This window comes from Coregonus lavaretus (assembly GCF_964263955.1).
Source record: "Coregonus lavaretus genome assembly, chromosome: 22".
Taxonomy (NCBI): domain Eukaryota; kingdom Metazoa; phylum Chordata; class Actinopteri; order Salmoniformes; family Salmonidae; genus Coregonus; species Coregonus lavaretus.
Window position 1 is genome coordinate 34,765,586 of NC_140009.1, and position 19,615 is coordinate 34,785,200.

The following is a 19,615-nucleotide window of genomic DNA, read 5'->3' on the forward strand; positions in this document are numbered from 1 at the left end:
TTTCAGCTTCCTAAGGAGGAACAGGGGTTGACTGGCCTTCTTGGAGATTGCATCCACCTGTGTTGTCCAACGGAGATCTGCCTGGATGAGGATACCTAGGATTTTTATGGCTTCAACTCTCAGGAGCTCTGTTATTGATGTGCAATGATGGTAGATCCGGTGATTTTCTGGAGATGAAGGTGTGAAGTACTTTGCATTTCTGCTGGTGGAGAATCATGTGACTGTCTCTGGACTAGGGCTGTTGCGTATTATTGTTACCGTATTATCGCCACACCGGCAGCCCTGAATCATGACTGCAGTAAAATTCCACGTGACCGTTGAGTCACGGTAATCTCCTCTTATGCACTCTGGACATGCTTTGGTAGTACCCAACTTGCTAACGACCATCCGGTCCTAATGGCCTGGTACTCAGGGCTCTATTGTTCCTCTAACCACTCTGACATCAATGCAAATACAATCGAAAACAGTATCATGCTTTTAAAACTCACCTCACTGTGATGATCAATTTGAAGTTCAACAGCAGGTTGAAACTGAGTGTAAATCATGGTCATTGTGGATGTTGTTTCAAAGCCTAACACAACTAAATGGACAGTGCTTTCTAAGGTGATGATTAATTCAAAACACCCATACACATATTAGAGCTTATGCATACGCATAGGCTTGTGAGTCCATACCTGAAAAAAACCCAGAATTAGAATGATGATTGTTCCATTATACAATACATAGCCTACCGTGTATTACACATGGTAGAAAAACATAAAACAAAACTGATCTAAGATGTCTTTGGTACATAATTGGTCTAGACTATAAATTAGAGTAATTGCTGTGTGGACTGTATTATTATGCATACTGTATGGACTGGTTACCTTATGCTATGCTCCAAAATGTGTATCCATGAGTCTGGGAGAGAACGTATAGCCCTATGCGATGCTGTTGGTTCATTGATTGTGCAGGGCGGCTTACAGATAGCCTACAATTATAGTGAATTTGTATTTGATTTTGAATAGCCTAGTAATAGGGGATTTTTTATATTTTAATAATTAAGTGTGTGGCACATTGCCTTTAGCTATACAGAATATCTCACCACCATGCATTTCCATCTCCTCCCTCTCCTTTTTTCCTTCCTTGAGTGTACAGAGGGGCTTTCAACAGTTTAGTTAAATATGTTTTGTTGCGAAAACCTGTTACTATCGATGTTCCCGAACAGATTTCACAATTAAGGACTGGGTAGCTGCAGGAAAAGGGTTGGAGAGCCCATGGTATACAGAGCTTGGGCGGAATATCACCTGTCGTGCAGCGAGAGCATGCTCCTCAAACAGTGGTTGATCCGTGGAGTGAAACGCTATGAAACCGAAGTAGCTTACCAGGCAGCCATCATTTAAAAAATTAAGCATAGCACCACTATAAAACTGAAGTAGCTTACCAGGCATCATTGAAAAATGGACCGGAGGGAAAGCGGCCTTCATTTGCTATTCGAGGGCATACATATTACATGTATTTTTCCCCTGACCCTATTCCTTCCCATTTAATAATGGATCATTCTAAATATCAACTAATTTTACATATTAGTAAAGAATTTTACATATTAGTTAAGATTAAATTGAAAATAGTCTGATGGGTGAAAATATGATCACTTGATGAGAGAACAGCTGTGTGCAGGAAAGGAACAGAGCGCAAGCTTTATTGTGACTTTCTCAACTCATCAATAGTCTATAGTTGCACCATGACTCCAGGTCGGACAGGTCTTGTTGGATTGAAGAGGGTGCAGTCTGGAGTCTGTCCTCTAGTAGGTTAAAATCGTCCATGAACTTCCAGTGTTGTACTGCTGCGTCGCTTACTGTGGTGTTTATATATGTAACGACTTTCATGGGCCTGAGCAATGTTCCCTGAGGGAGGCCACATGACACTCTGACACTGTCCGACATGGAGCCATGGTACTTAACTGCCTGGTGCCTGTTAGATAGGAAGTCAGCAATTCACCTGACTAGTGATGGTTGAAGCCCCAAGTCTAGGAGTCTGGCGATGACCACATTGTGGCAGACCCTGTCAAAGGCCTTGCTATAGTCAGTGGTGACCAGTGAGCAGATGAAGCCAAGCTTGTCGGAATGCTTGTACAGACCCTTGATAGTCATTGATTTGGGGAAGGATGTCTCCTACTGCCCACTGGGAGATGAAGCTCTCGGCTGCCTTGTCTAGAAGGGAGGTAAGGGAGATGGGTCTGATTTCAGCAAGGCTGGGTGGATTCGACTTTGGGAGGGGCACCACAGAAGCAGCTTTCCACTCCTTAGGGACCACTCCTTGGTTGAGGGAAGCGTTTAGGATATTGACCATGGGTCTAATTAGCTCGTAAGCAAACTCTTTAATGAACCTGCCAGGTATTCTGTCTGCTTTTTGGGTTTTGGGTTTTCACCTTAACCAACTTCTCATACATATCCCATGCTGGATGGTTGGAGCTATTCTTCATGGTAGATAGGAGGGAAGCTGTAATGGTCGATGGGGGGTATGAACTAGATCACAGAGGCTAGTGATTTGTTAATTTCATTGGCTATTCCTCGGCCATCACCTGGGCTAAGCCCCTCAATGTGGAAGGTGGGCTCAAACTTAAAGATGTTGGCCAAAGCCTTGACTTCTTTGTGCCATTTCGCTGGATTTTGTTTTTTCAGTGCTTTGATTTTATCACTGTAGAAGGCCTGCCTAGTTGTTCTGATCTTGCATTGTATTTTGTTCCTCAACTTGTTCCATAGGACAGTGTTCTTCTGGGAGAAGGCTTTTTTACACTCTTGGATTAGGGCCTTGATCTCCACTGTCATCCATGGGTTGTCGTGGTTGTGCAGCCTCACTGTTTTGGTGGGGAAGTACTCATCCATCTTGGATTAAAAAGGAGGCAATATGGTCTGACCTTAACCACTATGCACTAGTTCGTGATGTCAAGCATGTCAGGGGAAACGTCGTTTTGGAACCATGTCTCAGATACAATTTCTATGTCCGATTTAGTGTCCTTGAGACGCCATTCAAACTCGTTTAGCTTGTTGCAGAGAAAGAGTGCTGGTAAGTGCTTATTTTTCTTAGCAGGGGTTTGCACGGCGGCGTAATGTGAATTAAGTTTTGAGCATTCACTTGCTGCCGGAGTGCATTTTTAAGGTTCGTGGCTGATTGACTGAGTTTTGCGATGATGTTCTGCCATTTCCATCAATAGTTAGAAAGAGGACTCTTCATATAATTAATTAAAATACCTTTATTTGTATGGCATGTTCAATGGAAACAAAGATTAAAAACTCCTACGTGTTTTGGCTGTATGGCCTTCGTCAGGGAGTACAAAGACATAATAATGCAATGTCCTCTTTTGAACAGCACTTTCCAATCGACCCTGATTTGAAAAGGGAGTGGTTACAGAATTCATTGGACAACACCTAGTAAGCAATACTATACACATTAAAAAGTGAAATAGATATGTTAACAAAATGCAAATCAAGGCTAGAAATATCAGAACCACTAGAAAAGTAGTTGTCCAAAAAATGTATGTTATCCTTGCTGTACTCCATAGTTTGTTTATGTTAGGGTTAATGCTGTTAAGGTATTGGTGGAAGGAAATAAGTTCATCTTCTGAGCCAGACCAGAACAGGCAAACATCATCAATATAGCGTCCCCACCATATAATTTGGTCAAATAAGTGGTTATTAGAAGGATCCAAAATGAAGTCATTTTCTCATTTACTGTACCTATGTAGAAACCAGCGTAGGAAGGGCTGTAGCAAGCTCCAATGGCACATCCTTTGACTTGTTTAAACATATGGTCCTGGAAGACAAAGATGCTATTATTAAGAGTCCATTCAGTCAATGAGACAATGAATTCTGTGGGAGGCATCTCAGTCTCAGTCCGGGTACTCAAGAAATTGTGCATAGCTACCAATCCTTGTTCATGTTCAATGGTGGTGTATAGAGACTCCACATCCATGGTGACTAAAAATGAAGCTGTACCTATATTATTCAATTCCTTAATTTTGTTCAATATCTGTGGTCTTTAAGATAAGCTGTGAGTGATGGCAGAACATGCTTAATAAAGTAATCAATGTACTTGGAGATGGGTTCTGTCAGACTTTCATTACCACTACTGACTGGTCTACCAGGGGGATTCTTGTGGACTTTTGGAAGAAGATAATAAGAAGCCATATGCGGGCTGCCATTGAAAATATATTTTAACATATTGTCTGAAATGTTGCCATTCTCCTTAGCTTCTGTGAGGATCCCTTTCAATTCAGTCACGGATGGAAATCCTTAATTCAGTCACGGTTGGAAAGAGCTGTTCAAAAGAGGACAGTATTATCATATCTTTGTACTCCCTGACGAAGGCCATGCAGCCGAAACGCATCAGAGTTTTTAAAGGCATTTAAATTAATTATATGAAGAGTGCCTCCCACCAATTTACCCCTTTTACCAAAGAGCACCTTCTGTCTACAAAAACCTACTATTGTGTACCTTAGCAGCACTTCCCTTCCTTCTTTTTTTCTACAATAGTTGGAGTTTGTTGTGAGTTACAAGCTGCTCTCTTTCCTCTTGGGTGTCCTCTCCTACGCAGTGACATGCAGTCAGGGTAGGCAGTGCTTACCCTGTGGTCATCTAATTAAAAGCTTATTTGTTGTTATTTAATGTTTTTTCTCATAATCAAAACATTTGCTAATACTGCATCAAAACCTTAGGAAAAGCACCTGGGTATGCATGCCTCCCTCCCCATCCATTCAAATCCATGCAAATCGTTGACGCGCACAGCCGTTCCTGACTCCAGTCACTGTTAATGGACAGGGTCACCATAGGCCTTGCTGCTTTTCCTAGCTGACATTCGTTGCATTGAGCGTATTTCATATTTTGCACAGGCGTATTGACTAAACATGTTGTGTGGGTAAACTCTGCACATTTGTGCTTGTCTACATAATTTGGCGCACACATCCCTTAAACTGACCAAAACTATCTAGCTAGCAAAAACAACCTACCAAATGGACACTCTACTGCACCTCAAACAATTTTCCAAGTTGGATTTCCAAGGAAAACTTGGTATAATTCAGAAAGGGAGACACATACCTGAGCTTGGCCCTACATCAGAGGAAGGGGCAGAAAATCATCTGATCATTTAAACAGAAGTGGTATGAACCAAAATAATGGCTGTGTGGCTGCGCTACCAGTAAGCTGCCTATACGGTTTCCCCTGCCTGCTTTTCTCAACTGGTGACAACTTTTGGGTAGAAGGCGGCTGCAACCTCAACAACCTGACCAATGCCCTCAACAAACACAAAAAGTCGGCATCGCACATCCAACACCAGATCACCTTAAAGACATTTGGGAACACACGGATCGATCTGGCGTTAAATGAGTATCAAAAACAAGTGACCATCCACAATGCTAAGGTAAAGGAAAACCGTAAGATTTTGAAGGACCTTATTAGAGCAACATGCTACCTAGGGAAACAAGAGCAAAACAATTTTTTTGAATAATGAGAGTACCAGTTCATGTAATCGTGGAGACTATGTGGAGTTATTGTATAACTTTCCTGAAAAAGACGAAAGGTTAGCTAGACACTTGGAGACTTCCACTGTGCTTTCGGGTACATCAAACAGAATACAGAATGATTTGATTGAAACAGTCAGTGATGTGATTCGAAAGGACATTGAAGATGAGATTAATGCAGCCCCATTTGTTGCAGTAGAAGAAGATGAGACCACAGATGCTACAAACAAAGGCCAGATCTCTGTGATTTTGCGTTATGAGGCTCAACGCGAAGTCAATGAGGTGTTTTGGGGATTTGATGATGTGAGTGATGACAAACCAGCTGTGGCCTTGGTGGATTATGTATTGTGAGTGTTAAGGAAGTACAACTGCATTGAAAAGCTGGTAGCTCAAACATATGATGGGGCCTCAGTGTTGGCATTACATCTTAATGGTGTGCTGGCCAAAATAAGATAAAAAGTGCCTGAAGCTACATTTATTCACTGTTATGCTCACAAGTTAAACTTGGTGCTCTCTCAGTCAGCGAAATGCATCTCAGCGTGTCAAATCTTTGTCAAGATATTTTGATGATAGCAAGCTAGAGAGCCTGTCAACATATGCAAAGTACTTTGACTTCATTAGACTAAAGGCTGATCTTGTCAGACTGTACAGTTTGAAAATGGTACGGGACAACTGCAAATCACTCAGACTTTATTGGACTTCATTTAAATGGAGTTCATTTACAAGTAAAGGTAGGCCTAAATGCATTTTATTTGGGGGTTAGGCTACTGTTGAATGAACATGAAAATAGGGTTGCTGTCCATTCAGCACCACAGAGTTAACCTGTAGGGTTTCATACAGTATGAACGGCCCCCGAGGCGCTATCCATTCAGCAGTGCTGAATCCTGGCTGCAGCCTCAGATATCTTTGTATTTGTGAGAGGTATCTTGTATTTGTGAGAGGTATTGACATGTTGAAAGCACTGAGCTGTCTGTTTAAACAACTAGCACACATCTCAGACACCCATGCATACCCCACAAGACATGCCACCAGAGGTCTCTTCACAGTCCCCAAGTCCAGAACACACTATGGGAGGCGCACAGTACTACATAGAGCCATGACTACATGGAACTCTATTCCACATCAGGTAACTGATGCAATAGAATCAGATTTAAAAAACAGATAAAAATACACCTTATGGAACAGCGGGGACTGTGAAGCAACACAAACATAGGCACAGACACATGCATTCACACGATAACATACGCACTATACACACACGTACACATGGATTTTGTGTTGTAGATATGTGGTAGTGGAGTAGGGGCCTGAGGGCACACACTTAGTGTGTTGTGAAATCTGTTATGAATGTATTGTAATGTTTTCAAAATTGTATAACTGCCTTAATTTTGCCAGACCCCATGAATAGTAGCTGCTGCCTTGGCTAATGGGGATCCATAATAAATACAAATACAAATCTTTATAAAAGATTTTACTTTGTAGCTTACTTCCTCATTTTCAGCATTGCCTATACTTTAGTGGCTTTAACATGTATTTAATTTCCTAAAGCCGTCTAGGTGTTTATATTTTGTATTTACGGACATCATTGTCACGCCCTGACTTATGGAACTCTTGTATGTTGAGATCTATGTTATTATTTCTATGTTTACATTCTAGGTATTGTGTTTCTATGTTTGGCCGGGTGTGATTCCCAATCAGAGGCAGCTGTCGCTCGTTGTCTCTGATTGGGGTTCATACTTAAGTAGCCTGTTTGCAATCATTAGTTGTGGGATCTTGTTCCGTGTATAAGCTTGTATTGTGTTTAGCCTGAGGACTTCACGTTTCGTTGTTTTGTTGTTTTGTTGTTTTGTTCGTGTGTTTATTTTGATAAATAAACATGTATGCATTTCACGCTGCGCCTTGGTCTGACCCGTCCTTCAACATCCGTGACAGAAGATCCCACCAAAAATGGACCAAGCAGCGTGCCCAGGAGCAGACATCCTGGACGGGAGGAGATCCTGGACGGAAAGGGATCTTGGACATGGGAGGAAATTCAGGCGGGGATGGATCGCCGTCCTTGGGAGGCGACAGTGGAGGCCCGGGTTAGAGAGGGCAAACGGAAACACAAAAGGACTCGGTCAGGAAGAAAGGCCGAGAAGCAGCCCCAAGAAAATGTTTGGGGGGGGCACACGGGGTGGTTGGCGGAGCCTGGGTTCAGAGCAGAGCCAACTCCCCGTACTCACGCTAGGAAGCGTGTGACCATGCAGGCTCCGTGTTATGCGGAGCTACGCACTGTGTCGCCAGTGCGCCGGCACAGTCCAGTGCGTCCTGTGCTAGCACCACGCACGTGCCGTGCGAAAATGGGCATCCAGCCAGGACGGGTTGTGCCAGCTCTCCGTTCCAGACCTCCAGTCTGCCTCAACAGTCCGGTACGGCCCGTGCCTGCTCCCCGCACCAAGCCAGTGGTGCGTGTTCCCTGTCCAGTACGGCCCGTCCCTGCTCCTCGCGTCAAGCCAGTAGTGCGTGTCGCCAGTCCGGTACGGCCCGTGCCTGCTCCCCGCACCAAGCCAGTGGTGCGTGTCGCCAGTCCGGCCCGGCCCGTTCCTGCTCCTCACACCAGACCAGTGATGCGTGTTCCCAGTCCGGCCCGGCCCGTTCCTGTTCCTCGCACCAGGCCAGTGGTGCGTGTTCCCAGTCCCGTACGGCTCGTGCCTGCTCCCCGCACCAAGCCAGTGGTGCGTGTCGCCAGTCTGGCCCGGCCCGTTCCTGCTCCTCGCACCAGACCAGTGATGCGTGTTCCCAGTCCGGCCCGGCCCGTTCATGTTCCTCGCACCAGGCCAGTGGTGCGTGTTCCCAGTCCGGTACGGCCCGTGCCTGCTCCCCGCACCAAGCCAGTGGTGCGTGTCGCCAGTCCGGCCCGGCCCGTTCCTGTTCCTCGCACCAGGCCAGTGGTGCGTGTTCCCAGTCCGGTACGGCCCGTGCCTGCTCCCCGCACCAAGCCAGTGGTGCGTGTCGCCAGTCCGGCCCGGCCCGTTCCTGCTCCTCGCACCAGACCAGTGGTGCGTGTGTCCAGTCAGGCAACGGCCCGTGCCCGTTCCACCGGTGCCTGGTCCGGCACCAGTCAGCTGCTCCACTCCGGAGCCAGAGCAGTCCGCTCCACCGGTGCCTGATCCAGCTCCGGTCGGTTGCTCCACTCCGGAGCCAGAGTAGTCCGCTCCACCGGTGCCTAGTCCAGCTCCGGTCAGCAGTTCCACTCCGGAACTTTAAACAATGCACTCTGGCAGCAAGTAAATGCTCAAAACTTAATTCACATCATGCCCATTCACCTGAACCAGGCACACGCCTCTGTGCAAACCCCTGCTAAAAAAAATAAGCACTTACCAGCACTCTTCCTCTGTAATTCCTGCTCCCTCTGCAACAAGCTAGACGAGTTTGAATGGCGTCTCAAGGACACTAAATCGGACATAGAAATTGTATCTGAGACATGGTTCCAAAACAACATTTCCCCTGACATGCTTGACGTCACGAACTAGTGCATAGTGGTTAAGGTCAGACCATATCGACCTCCTTTTCCAGAATTGCAATATGTGCTGTGTATTTCCCACCTGACTTACTACATGGTGATATCCTCATCGATCACTTAGTAGAGACTATTGATGCACTACAAGTGAAACACCCTGCCATTGTTTTTTTTATCGGAGGAGATTTCAACAGGCAGGATGTGGGGAGGCTATGTAAAAGTCACAGTTTAAAGCAGATGGTTAACCAACCAACAAGAGGAGAAGCAATCCTTGACCTGGTCATTACCAATCGGTCACATTTCTACTGTGTTCCTGCAATCTCGGACCCACTAACCATGAGTGACCATAATGTCATCACTATCCAACCCAAGGAAAGAAAAATCCAGTACACGATAATAAGAAGGAATTGAGGAACAAAATATGTGTAATAATATTTCACATAATAATATTATGTGTGTTTGTGTGTGTGTGTGTTTGCCAATTTCGGTTAATAGCCTATGTCACTCTGGTTGTTGGAGGTATCCGTTGTATGGTGAACTTGGGCTTCATCAAGGTTTATTTGTGAGAAAATCTGGCTTTTATAATAGCCAGTGTCTACCCAACCACCGAGCTCACCACACGTCACTGCTCCTACGAAATAAGCCCTCTGTCTTTAAGAAAGCCTTGAAGTCTGTGGTAATAGCTGTCCTCATTTTCCGAAAGCCTCTTTCTTAGGAACGTCTGAGAACAGCGTAGGATTTCAGATGTGTTGATTGATGCAGAAGCAGTCGTGTTTATCATCCAGTTTATCATTATGAACCAGAATTGTTCAATTGTCTACTCTCAATACGCTTTCAAAAACAAAACAATTTGTGCAATTACTTAATGATTAAATTAGCAGGAGTAAATTCCAAGGCTGCCATCGCAGTACTATGGCAACAACGTGCCTTACACACACACACACACATTTATACATGCACAAACACACCATCATGTACACACATACATAAGCATGCGCACACACACGTCCTGTATGCATGCGCAAACACATGCACGCACCCACGCACGCCCCCCCCCCCCCCCCCCCCATCCGCTGCAGTGGTTATTCATGACAGCCCCGGGCCCATAGACAGCCTATTCAGGTGCTGGTCTGGTCCCTAGGCTATAGAGCTCCAGATTAGTTGCTAGGTCAAAGGTAGAGCCAGGCTGCTCTGCTGTACAACGCCCTGGTTACATGGATGATAACTGGACAGCATTGTGGGTAAATTATATATAACCTGCTGCTCATTTACACGTAACTCCATTCCCCCTCTCAGACTGATGCACGCATGCACACAACACACCTATTACTACTGCTAGTTCTGCTGCTCTCTGCTGTCTGACAATTACTCACACTAAACTCACCATAGGGAGAAAGAGAGAGAGAGAGAGAGAGAGAGAGAGAGAGAGAGAGAGACTGTTTGCTTTCTCTAATGTTTTGTAGCTTCCTTGTTTTGCAACCCTCTCATGGATTGAGTCATGAACCTCTTACAACACAATATGTTCAATAGTTTATATTTTGAATGATAAGTTCCATCTGTTCATAACAGTTGTGGATAGTGTTATGTACAGTATTTTCTGACATTATAAATTGCTACAAGGTGAATGTGTCTGTTTGATTTTATATTGCAGGAGGTGTTTTCAGTAGTTATGTAGTCCTATTTTGAATCTAAAGCAGTTATGGATAGTGTTGTATATTTTATGACATGGTAAATTGATACAGGGTGCTTTCACTGTTTGTATTACAGGAGAGGCGTCTCCATATGTACGTGGTGTATTGTCAGAACAAACCCAAGTCAGAGCACATCGTCTCTGAGTACATCGAGACTTACTTTGAGGTGAGTATCTCTTAGTCCATCATCGATCTCTGTTATCTAACTGTAACTCTCATTTGAAAAAGCAATTACATTTCTGCAGACTCCCTTGTGGTAATGTTATTTCCTATTGATGTGATTGTGGGAATGTCAGGTTTGGTCACGTTGATTGGTGGTTGTAGGAATGTAATTTTATGTCACATTGATAGGCTATGGGAATAATGCTATGCCTTGTTGATATATGGTTAGGTGAAGGTAATATTATGTCATATTGATGGGTGGTAGTGGTAATGTGTCTGTATGTCACATTAAGTCATAGTGATGATACAGTATATGGCTGAAGTAATGCCTCTGTGTGTATCTCAATCCCGTGTCTTGGATTGGAACCGGTGCTATGGTCAGATGACATGAAAATAGAGCTCTTTGGCCACCACACCAGTGGTGGGTTGAAAAGCAGAAGCATACGCAGAAAAGTACCTCACACCTACTGTAAAAAATGGTGGTGGTTCTTTGATGTTATGGGGCTATTTTGCTTCCACTGGTCCTGGTCAACGGCATCATGAACTTTACCCAGTCCCAGGACCCTTTAGCCAAAACCTGATTGCCTTTGCCAGGAGGCTGAAACTTGGCCACAAGTGGAGCTTCCAGCAAGACAATAACCCCAAGCACACATAAAAATCCACAAAGAAATGGTTAATTGATCACAAAATCAACATTTTGCAATGACCATCTCAGTCTCCGGGTTTGAGCCCCATTGAAAACCTGTGGTTTGAATTGAAGAGGGCAGTCCATAAGCGCAGACGAAGGATATCAAGGATCTGGAAAGATTCTGTATGGAGGAATGGTCTAAGATCCCTCCCAATGTGTAAAACATTTTAGAAAAAGGCTCAGTGTCGTTATCCTTGCAAGGTGAGGTATTGAAATGTATTGGAAACAGGGGTGCCAATACTTTTGACCCCTATCTTTTTTAGCAAAAAATGTATTACTTGTTAAACAAAATATCCTTGTTTTTTTCAATTGTATCAGTACAAAAGAATATTCTATAAATTTCTATTTTGTTTTGCATACAATATAGCTAAATATTTGTTTTATTTATATTAGACAGTCTTTTTTGCTCATCTTAATCAAGGGTGCCAATAATTTTGGACCTGAGTGTATATGGTCATGGGAATGACTGTATGTGTTGGCCCTATCAGGAGCTGAGGCAACATCTGGGTCACAGGCTACAGCTGAACGACCTGCTGATCAAACCAGTCCAGAGGATCATGAAGTACCAGCTGCTGCTCAAGGTGACACACACAAACACACACGCACGCACGCACGCACGCACACCACACACAGACAGAAACGGAAACCTGCACTACGATAAGGTCTAATTCAATGTGGAAATGTACATAAAAGATGAGTGGCTATTTGAACAAGGTCATAAACATCTACCTAGTGCCAACCTTGTGCCTGTTGTACCTCTGGTTTTCAAACTAATAAAGCATCTTCCAGATATCTTCACCTTACAAAAGATTGACTAGTAAACTTGGAATGCTCCTGACTCCATGCTGTGTTTATGTGAACAGGACTTCCTCAAGTATTACACCAAAGCTGGGATAGACACAGAAGAGCTGGAGGTGGGTGTTCTTCTGATACAGCTAATGCTGTTATTACCCTGTATCTACCATTCATCTACTATATAGGTTATCTAGGAATAGGTGACTAGAGCAAGTGTGAGGCTGTACGCGGTCTCTGTGTTATTTTGTTGAGTTGAAGGGTTCTCTCTAGTCAACCAACCTGTATTCAGGATTTGGTTGCTTTAAGGAACTCTCATTCTCTCTCTCTCCTTCACCATCACAGAAAGCGGTAGAGGTGATGTGCTTTGTGCCCAAACGCTGCAATGACATGATGAACGTGGGACGTCTGCAGGGCTTCGAGGTAAGGCACTGCACTTAGGTCTCTCTCTTTCAAATACTCCACATTCACAGTTCTCACACAAGTCATCCATTGTACTGTAAGCCAGTGTTTCCCAAACCTCTCCTCGAGGAACCCCAGGCCCAGCCAGTCGATTTATTTGATGTATTCCAGAACTAGCAGTGTTGGTTCAACTAATGAAGGGCTTAGTGATTAGGTGACAATTTGAATCAGGTCTGCTAGTTTTGGAAAACATCAACTAAGTGGACTGGCTGGGTGCTCAAGGAGAGGTTTGCAAAACACTGCTGCAAGCCATAAGTAAGCCATGTAATAAACCCCTATTCTCTTTTCACCCTGTGTCTCTTCCCTCCATCTCTCCCTCCATCTGTCTCTTTCCTCTCCAGGGTAAGATCACGGCACAGGGGAAGCTGCTCCAGCAAGACACTTTCACGGTGGCGGAACAGGACAGCAGCTTCCTGTCCCGAGCCAAGGAGAGGCGGGTCTTCCTGTTTGAACAGCTGGTCATCTTCAGCGAGCCAATCGACAGGAAGAAAGGATTCTCACTTCCTGGTTACACCTTCAAGAGCAGCATCAAGGTAGGTCTCTCTTCTTTTCTGATTTTTTCTCTTCTCTTCTGTAATTTCAGATTACATTGAATGCAGAAATGTTATAGGCTTTTTACCATAAGGAATCTAAACAAATTTGACTGTTACATAACTTATTTCAGTACCAGATAATGAATTGCATAACCGATGTCAACAAACATAATGTTTGTCCAAATCGAACGTTGTGTACAAGTTCTTGAGTGTTCTTGGAAGCCTTAAAAGCATCTGTGTCTGTTCTGTTGGTGAGGTATTTAACGACCCACACTCCAGCATGTCTTCCTCCTTCCACCAGATGGTAGTCAGATGTGATCTGTTCCAGGTGGATGGAACGTTACAGAAACGTTCATTTGGACAAGCTTGTTGAGTAAAATGACAAATTAATGTATGCTCAAAGCAACCCAAAACCACATCCATCATTATCGTTTTCCCAGCATGCTGTCTTGCAGGTTGTTTTCAGAATTGTTTGTTTCAATACCTGTGTTTTTGCATGGCTACAGTAATGAAAAGCATTGAATACAACAACCATGTCTCTGTCGCTAACAAATACAGTCATGGGTGGTAACTACAATTCACTCGAAAGGCAAGGCCCTCTGGGAAATATGCAAATAAGGTAGAATAAATTCTCAAGTTAAATTGCATGTTCACTCAACCTAAAATTCAAAGTTGAGTGAACATACAATTCAACTTGAGAATTTATGTTGGTTCAGCTACACTCTTAGAAAAAAAGGGTGCTATCTAGAACTAAAAAGGGTTCATCGGCTGTCCTCATAAGAGAACCCTTTGAATAACCCCTTTTGGTTCCAGGTAGAACCTTTTGGTTCCAGGTAGAACCCTTTTGGGTTCCATGTAGAACCCTTTCCACAGAGGGTTCTACATGGAACCCAAGAGTTCTACCTGGAACCAAAAAGGGTTCTCCGATGGGGACAGCCGCAGAACCCTTTTGGAACCCTTTTTTCCAAGAGTGTATATGCCCACATTTTTTGCAAACTCACAATCTTATTGCAGCTGGTTGCCTTAAAATTGTACGTTGAATCAACATCTTCTTCTTTTTTACAGTGCAGGGTTGCTTTTCTAAAATGTGTAGGTTTCCCAGAAGTCCTGGTTGGAGAATTTAGAATTGCCTGCTTATTCCGTTCTCATTCTGGGAATCTTACAACCGGCATTTATGGAAAATTGTGACATTTTGGGAAAGTTGCAACCCGGAATTATGCAACCCTACTGAATACACCTGTGCTGTGTTCCAGGTGAGCAGTCTGGGGGTGGAGGCTCCGGTGGAGGGGGAGGCGGGCCGTTTGGTGCTGACCTCACGGGGGGCTGATGGGAGTGTGGTGAGATATGTGCTGCAGGCTGCCTCCCCAGAGGTCTGCAGGGCCTGGGTCAACGATGTGGGACAGATCCTGGAGACCCAGAGGAACTTCCTCAACGGTAGGATGGAAGATATACTGATAGAAAAACACAACCGCTTTACTTTCAGGATTCATATTTAACCCCATGCTGCCAACTTCCTCAATGGTAGGACAGGAGACACAGACAGACAAAACCTACACAGTAAACACCCACTTACCTTTACTCATGTCTGGCCTTTCCCACTGTTTCCCGGACGCCGAAGACATGGATGTCGATTAAGGCAGCCCTCCGCACCTCTCTGATTCAGAGGTTGGGTTAAATGCGGAAGATACATTTCAGTTGAATGCATTCAGTTGTACTAGGTATCCCCCTTTACCTTTCCATTCCCTTTCAACTTCCTCAACGGTACAATTGGAGACATACTGATGGCAAAACACAACATCCAGGAATCTTTACTATTCATACGTCTTACGTTTGGCCTAATGCAATGTGAGCACTGAGCAGTAATGTTATCCAAAAATCAGTTCAGTACCAAGTCGACTTACACAAACAATAAAACTACAAAGACAAATGCAAAATATTTTGACAGACATTGGGTTTCAAAATGAAATGTTGCCTGGTCTAAATCCTCTCTCTCTGTCTTGTACCATTCATTCATCCAGCCCTCCAGTCTCCCATCGAGTACCAGCGGAGGGAGAGTACCAACAAGTCCAACAGCCTGGGCCGGAGCATGAGAGCCCCTCTGTCTGCGGCCCCCGGCCCCCTGCGCCCCCACTCCTCAGCCTCCATCGACCGCCAGCGCCTGCCCTGGCTCCGGTCCTACAACACCTCCCTCCCCACCCTCTACCTGCCCAGCCAGGGGGGTCAGGGAACGGGCCTCCAGGGCTCCGCTGAGACACACACACCCCAGGAGGTAAGGTCATACTGTATATACACATAGACTACACACACACACACATACTGCCGGAGGTAAGGGGCCCAGTCACACACACCTCAGTGACCTGCAGCAGCCAGGGGCCAAACACTGTGCTTCTGTTTGACCACAAACAACGAGACACTGCCGTCCCCGTTTAGCTCGCTGGACTGGAATGGGCTCCAGCCAAGCCTGACCGAGTGTACACATCCACCCCTTAGGCTACATTAGACCACAGCATCCACTCTATAGACCACATGTCTGGATCAGGAATCCTTCAATTAAATCCTAATCTGAAATAATCTGAGATCTCATGAGAAACTTTTTTCATGCAACAATAAAGAAAAACAATAATCTGTTGACTATCAGCTCTCAGTATCTAATGTTTGTTGTGTTGTGTCTGTGTGTTTGCAGTCTCCTCTGGTCAGTAGGAACAACCAGACAACAGTCTTGCCATCTCACGTCCAGCTGGCTTTCACTGACCAGTCTGGTCTGTCTCACTACCCCCAGACCCAGACCCCACTGCAGTGCCAAGAAGTGTCCAATGGGCTGCATAACACACAGGTATATGCACGTACATGCACAAACACTCACACTCATGTGCACACAGCACACAGCACAGAAATAAACACATGCAAGGATACACAACTTTTCTTAGAAACCTATTCCCCTTCTCCATTATGGGAAAGCATGCATGCTGAAATATAATTACATGATTTACATATCAGTACATTTCAATCTGCTCTCTAGGTTTATTGTATGATTTATAGACATGATTTATCACCCATGTTAACAATATGAATATGAAAACAAACCAGGAGAAACTGCTGGGGGACCAGCCATCCAGACAGCAAATGAATCTGTGGGTTTGCACAACCAAATAATTTCTGCACAAACGGTCAGAAACCGTCTGAATCCCGGTTTCAACTGTACCGAGCAGATGTCAGACAGTGTGTATGATGTCATGTGGGCGAGCGGTTTGCTGATGTCAATGTTGTGAACAGAGTGCCCCAGCCCCATGGTGTCAGTGGGGTTATGGTATACGCAGGCATAAGCTACGGACAACGAACACAATTGCATTTTATCGATGGCAATTTGAGTGCCCCAGCCCCATGGTGTCAGTGGGGTTATGGTATACGCAGGCATAAGCTACGGACAACGAACACAATTGCATTTTATCGATGGCAATTTGAATGCACAGAGATACCGTGACGAGATCCTGAGGCCCGTCGTCGTGCCATTGTTCTGCCGTTATCACCAATAATGCATGGCCCCGTGTCGCAAGGACCTTTTTGTTCAGTGCAGTAGCTCATTTGCAAAACATCTTTATTCGTTAACGTTTCGCCTAAATTCCCCTAAAAAAATATCTTCTGACATCTGAGATTTCTCCCCGAGTTATACACAATGGCTATAGTGAGGCATATGCCTCTCTTCTTAAAAACAACAGTGAATTGGTACTAGCTATTTAGGCTATATTTCATTGAATCTATCTATGAAGTTGTAAACATATTTGAATCTGTGTCTCCTCCTCTCCCCCAGCAGACAGCAGGAGAGGGCTGCAGTACCAGGGGCCTGCCTGGTGAGGCTGGACCTCCTCCTGTATCTGTCTCTGGTCCATTGGCTGGCAAGCGCTCCAGCAACCTGGCCCAGCTCAATGAAGATGACCTATGAACCCTGACCCCTAGGAGGAAGGAGGGTCACGGACCGCCACAGCTACAGAGAGAAGCAGGAGGACCTCATCTAGGCCTACCATATGTTGATGCTATTGTAACTTAAGGGTCCTTTTGAAGGTGGATGGGTGCTTCTGTAAGGAGCAAGCACTAGATGGAGACTGCTTTTCCAGGCTGTTACAGCTGCTTTTTCAGACTGTTACCGGGCGGTTCACCGACATTCTGAGAAAAATAAACCATGATTCTAATGGAATATACAGTATGCGCCGTTCATCTGATTTTTTGAGCGATGTGATTTGAGGTTGAAGACGTGCCTCTAAGTGGCACCACTAATGTGTAGCACCCAGCTAGATGTTGCAGTGGCTGAGGTTATGAAGAATACTTAATGGACATCAGGTATTATGGTGACTTTGCTTGTTTTATTATGGTGACTTTGCTTGTTTTATTTTTCATTTTTGAGAATTTCTACACAGTATCTATTGTACTGTCTATCAGAGGGCCGTAGGATTTGTTAAAAGGAAGAAAATAAATGTCCATTCCTGATTGAGGAGGTCACTGGAGAAGTGTGAGTGAGTGCCCGTGCTGCATGCGTTTGTGTGTACGTATGTGAGTAAAATGCGTCCGTGTGTGTGTAAATATGTGCGTAAATTGAGTGTGTTTGCGTGTGTGTGTGTGTGTGTGTGTGCAGGATTGGCGGCTGCTCTTCTTGTAAACATGCTGATAAAAGCATGTGGAGTGATCGTGGACCTACTTTTCTTTCTACTTTCGTTCTACTTTTCTCTCACCCTGCTGGATTCTTACGAGGCCCCTTTATAAAAGACAGCTATTTCTATTTTCAGGCAATGTTTAAACATTAAGTCATTCCTCCACTGAACGTAGTCTACAGTGCGATATCTTGCTGTAGACACTGAGGAGAGAGGAGGGCATAACAGCAAATAAATGTTTTCTGTATATATGTAGAACATTGGATTCATCTCTCATAGAACATATTTTTTCTGCTCCTACCGCAGTATTTCAAAAGGATGAGAATGAGAGAACTCTCCCATGTTCTCTTATTCTGTTTGACCGAAGTTGGCGCTTGTTTGATCTGGAGATTCCAGACTAAAAAGGGGCGAGGGAGCCCCCTGGAGGCACTCTGCAGGCATGACGTCACTCTAGTGTCACTTCAGACTTAATGGTCTTCCCTTGATTCCTTGTGTTCTCTGCTCCCATCCTTTCTCTGTCTATTTCTCTAAAAGTCAGAGGGAAGTCAGGACAGGATTATATTTGGAGAGAAGAGACGGGGAGAGGACGGGGGGAGAGGACACAAGGAATCGAGGAAAGACTATTGAGATGTGGCCAGAGTAATGGCCATGCCATAGCCAGTCTGACGGGAATGCTTGGGGACGGAGACCGACTGATATTTCAAACATATGTTTTCTTGACAACAGGAGACATGAAGGGGTTGTATTGTAATGTGGTAAGGTGTCACACAGTCTGTCAATGAAGTCCAATGATGATGTGCCACAGCCTTCTGCTGTATTCAATGATCTCTACTGGCTTTTTCTACTCCAGCACAATACTACACACCATACACCTGGCTCAGGCTTACATCTCTGGTTCTTAGATAAAGGATAGCAGTTTAGAGACTGTTAACTACTTGGGTTGTTGTATCAGTTGACAATATTGATGTAAAGTGCTGCATCTGCATGCTCTGTACACATCAAAGTGAGACTTTTGCCAAAGGCAGGTGCTTTTAGAACTTCAAATACTTCCGTTCATATTGCTACTATAATATATTACCAACTGTTGTTTTTTACACATCAAATCAAATAAATGTAGTTGTGATTTGTTTATTTCAATGCCCAACCTTTCATCTTCGGAATCAAAGGAAATTACTGTAAAAAGAGAAGAGAAAGGAGAGATTATTCAGCTCTAGGTGAATTCTTCTCTATGACCAGTAGAGGTCAGTGTAAGGCTTTCACATACAGATAGCAGTCTGATTAGAGATTAGACTGCTGCATCAAACAAAGATCAATGTATTCGAGTTCCAATGACCCCTCTAGCTAAATCTGCTTGAAATATAAGCCCTGGGAAAATTACAGTGAATGTTTGAATTCAGAACATAAAAGTTTGGTCCAAAACTCCATCTCAACTCCCCAGTGCTCGTGGACTAAGGGGTGCCGTTTGTAAAATTGTACAGTCGTATTTCGGTGGCTTATTGCTCCGGCATTTTGTGCATGTTACTTAAATATGAAGGAATACCATTACAGAAATGAAGATACACTAAAGGAAATAGCAGGAAAAGGGGTTATAATGATGCCATGTTTGACTGAATAGAATCGGTTGTATTATATCAAATAAAAAGTATTT

General features: G+C 44.3%; 1 protein-coding gene across 1 annotated transcript in view; it reads left to right on the forward strand.

The window, feature by feature from the left end:
* The window catches only part of LOC311149367 (rho guanine nucleotide exchange factor 25-like), a gene marked incomplete at its 5' end in the record, with an annotated part of 65,106 nt that extends 45,491 nt beyond the window's left edge, over positions 1-19,615 (forward strand). The window contains 9 exons of the mRNA XM_084186535.1: positions 10,764-10,853; positions 12,026-12,118; positions 12,401-12,451; positions 12,675-12,752; positions 13,133-13,324; positions 14,578-14,758; positions 15,343-15,593; positions 16,008-16,157; positions 17,133-19,615. Of these exons, the coding sequence (XP_084042661.1) occupies positions 10,764-10,853; positions 12,026-12,118; positions 12,401-12,451; positions 12,675-12,752; positions 13,133-13,324; positions 14,578-14,758; positions 15,343-15,593; positions 16,008-16,157; positions 17,133-17,264 (1,218 nt within the window). The 3' untranslated portion in view covers positions 17,265-19,615. The remainder of the gene's footprint in view (positions 1-10,763; positions 10,854-12,025; positions 12,119-12,400; positions 12,452-12,674; positions 12,753-13,132; positions 13,325-14,577; positions 14,759-15,342; positions 15,594-16,007; positions 16,158-17,132) is intronic.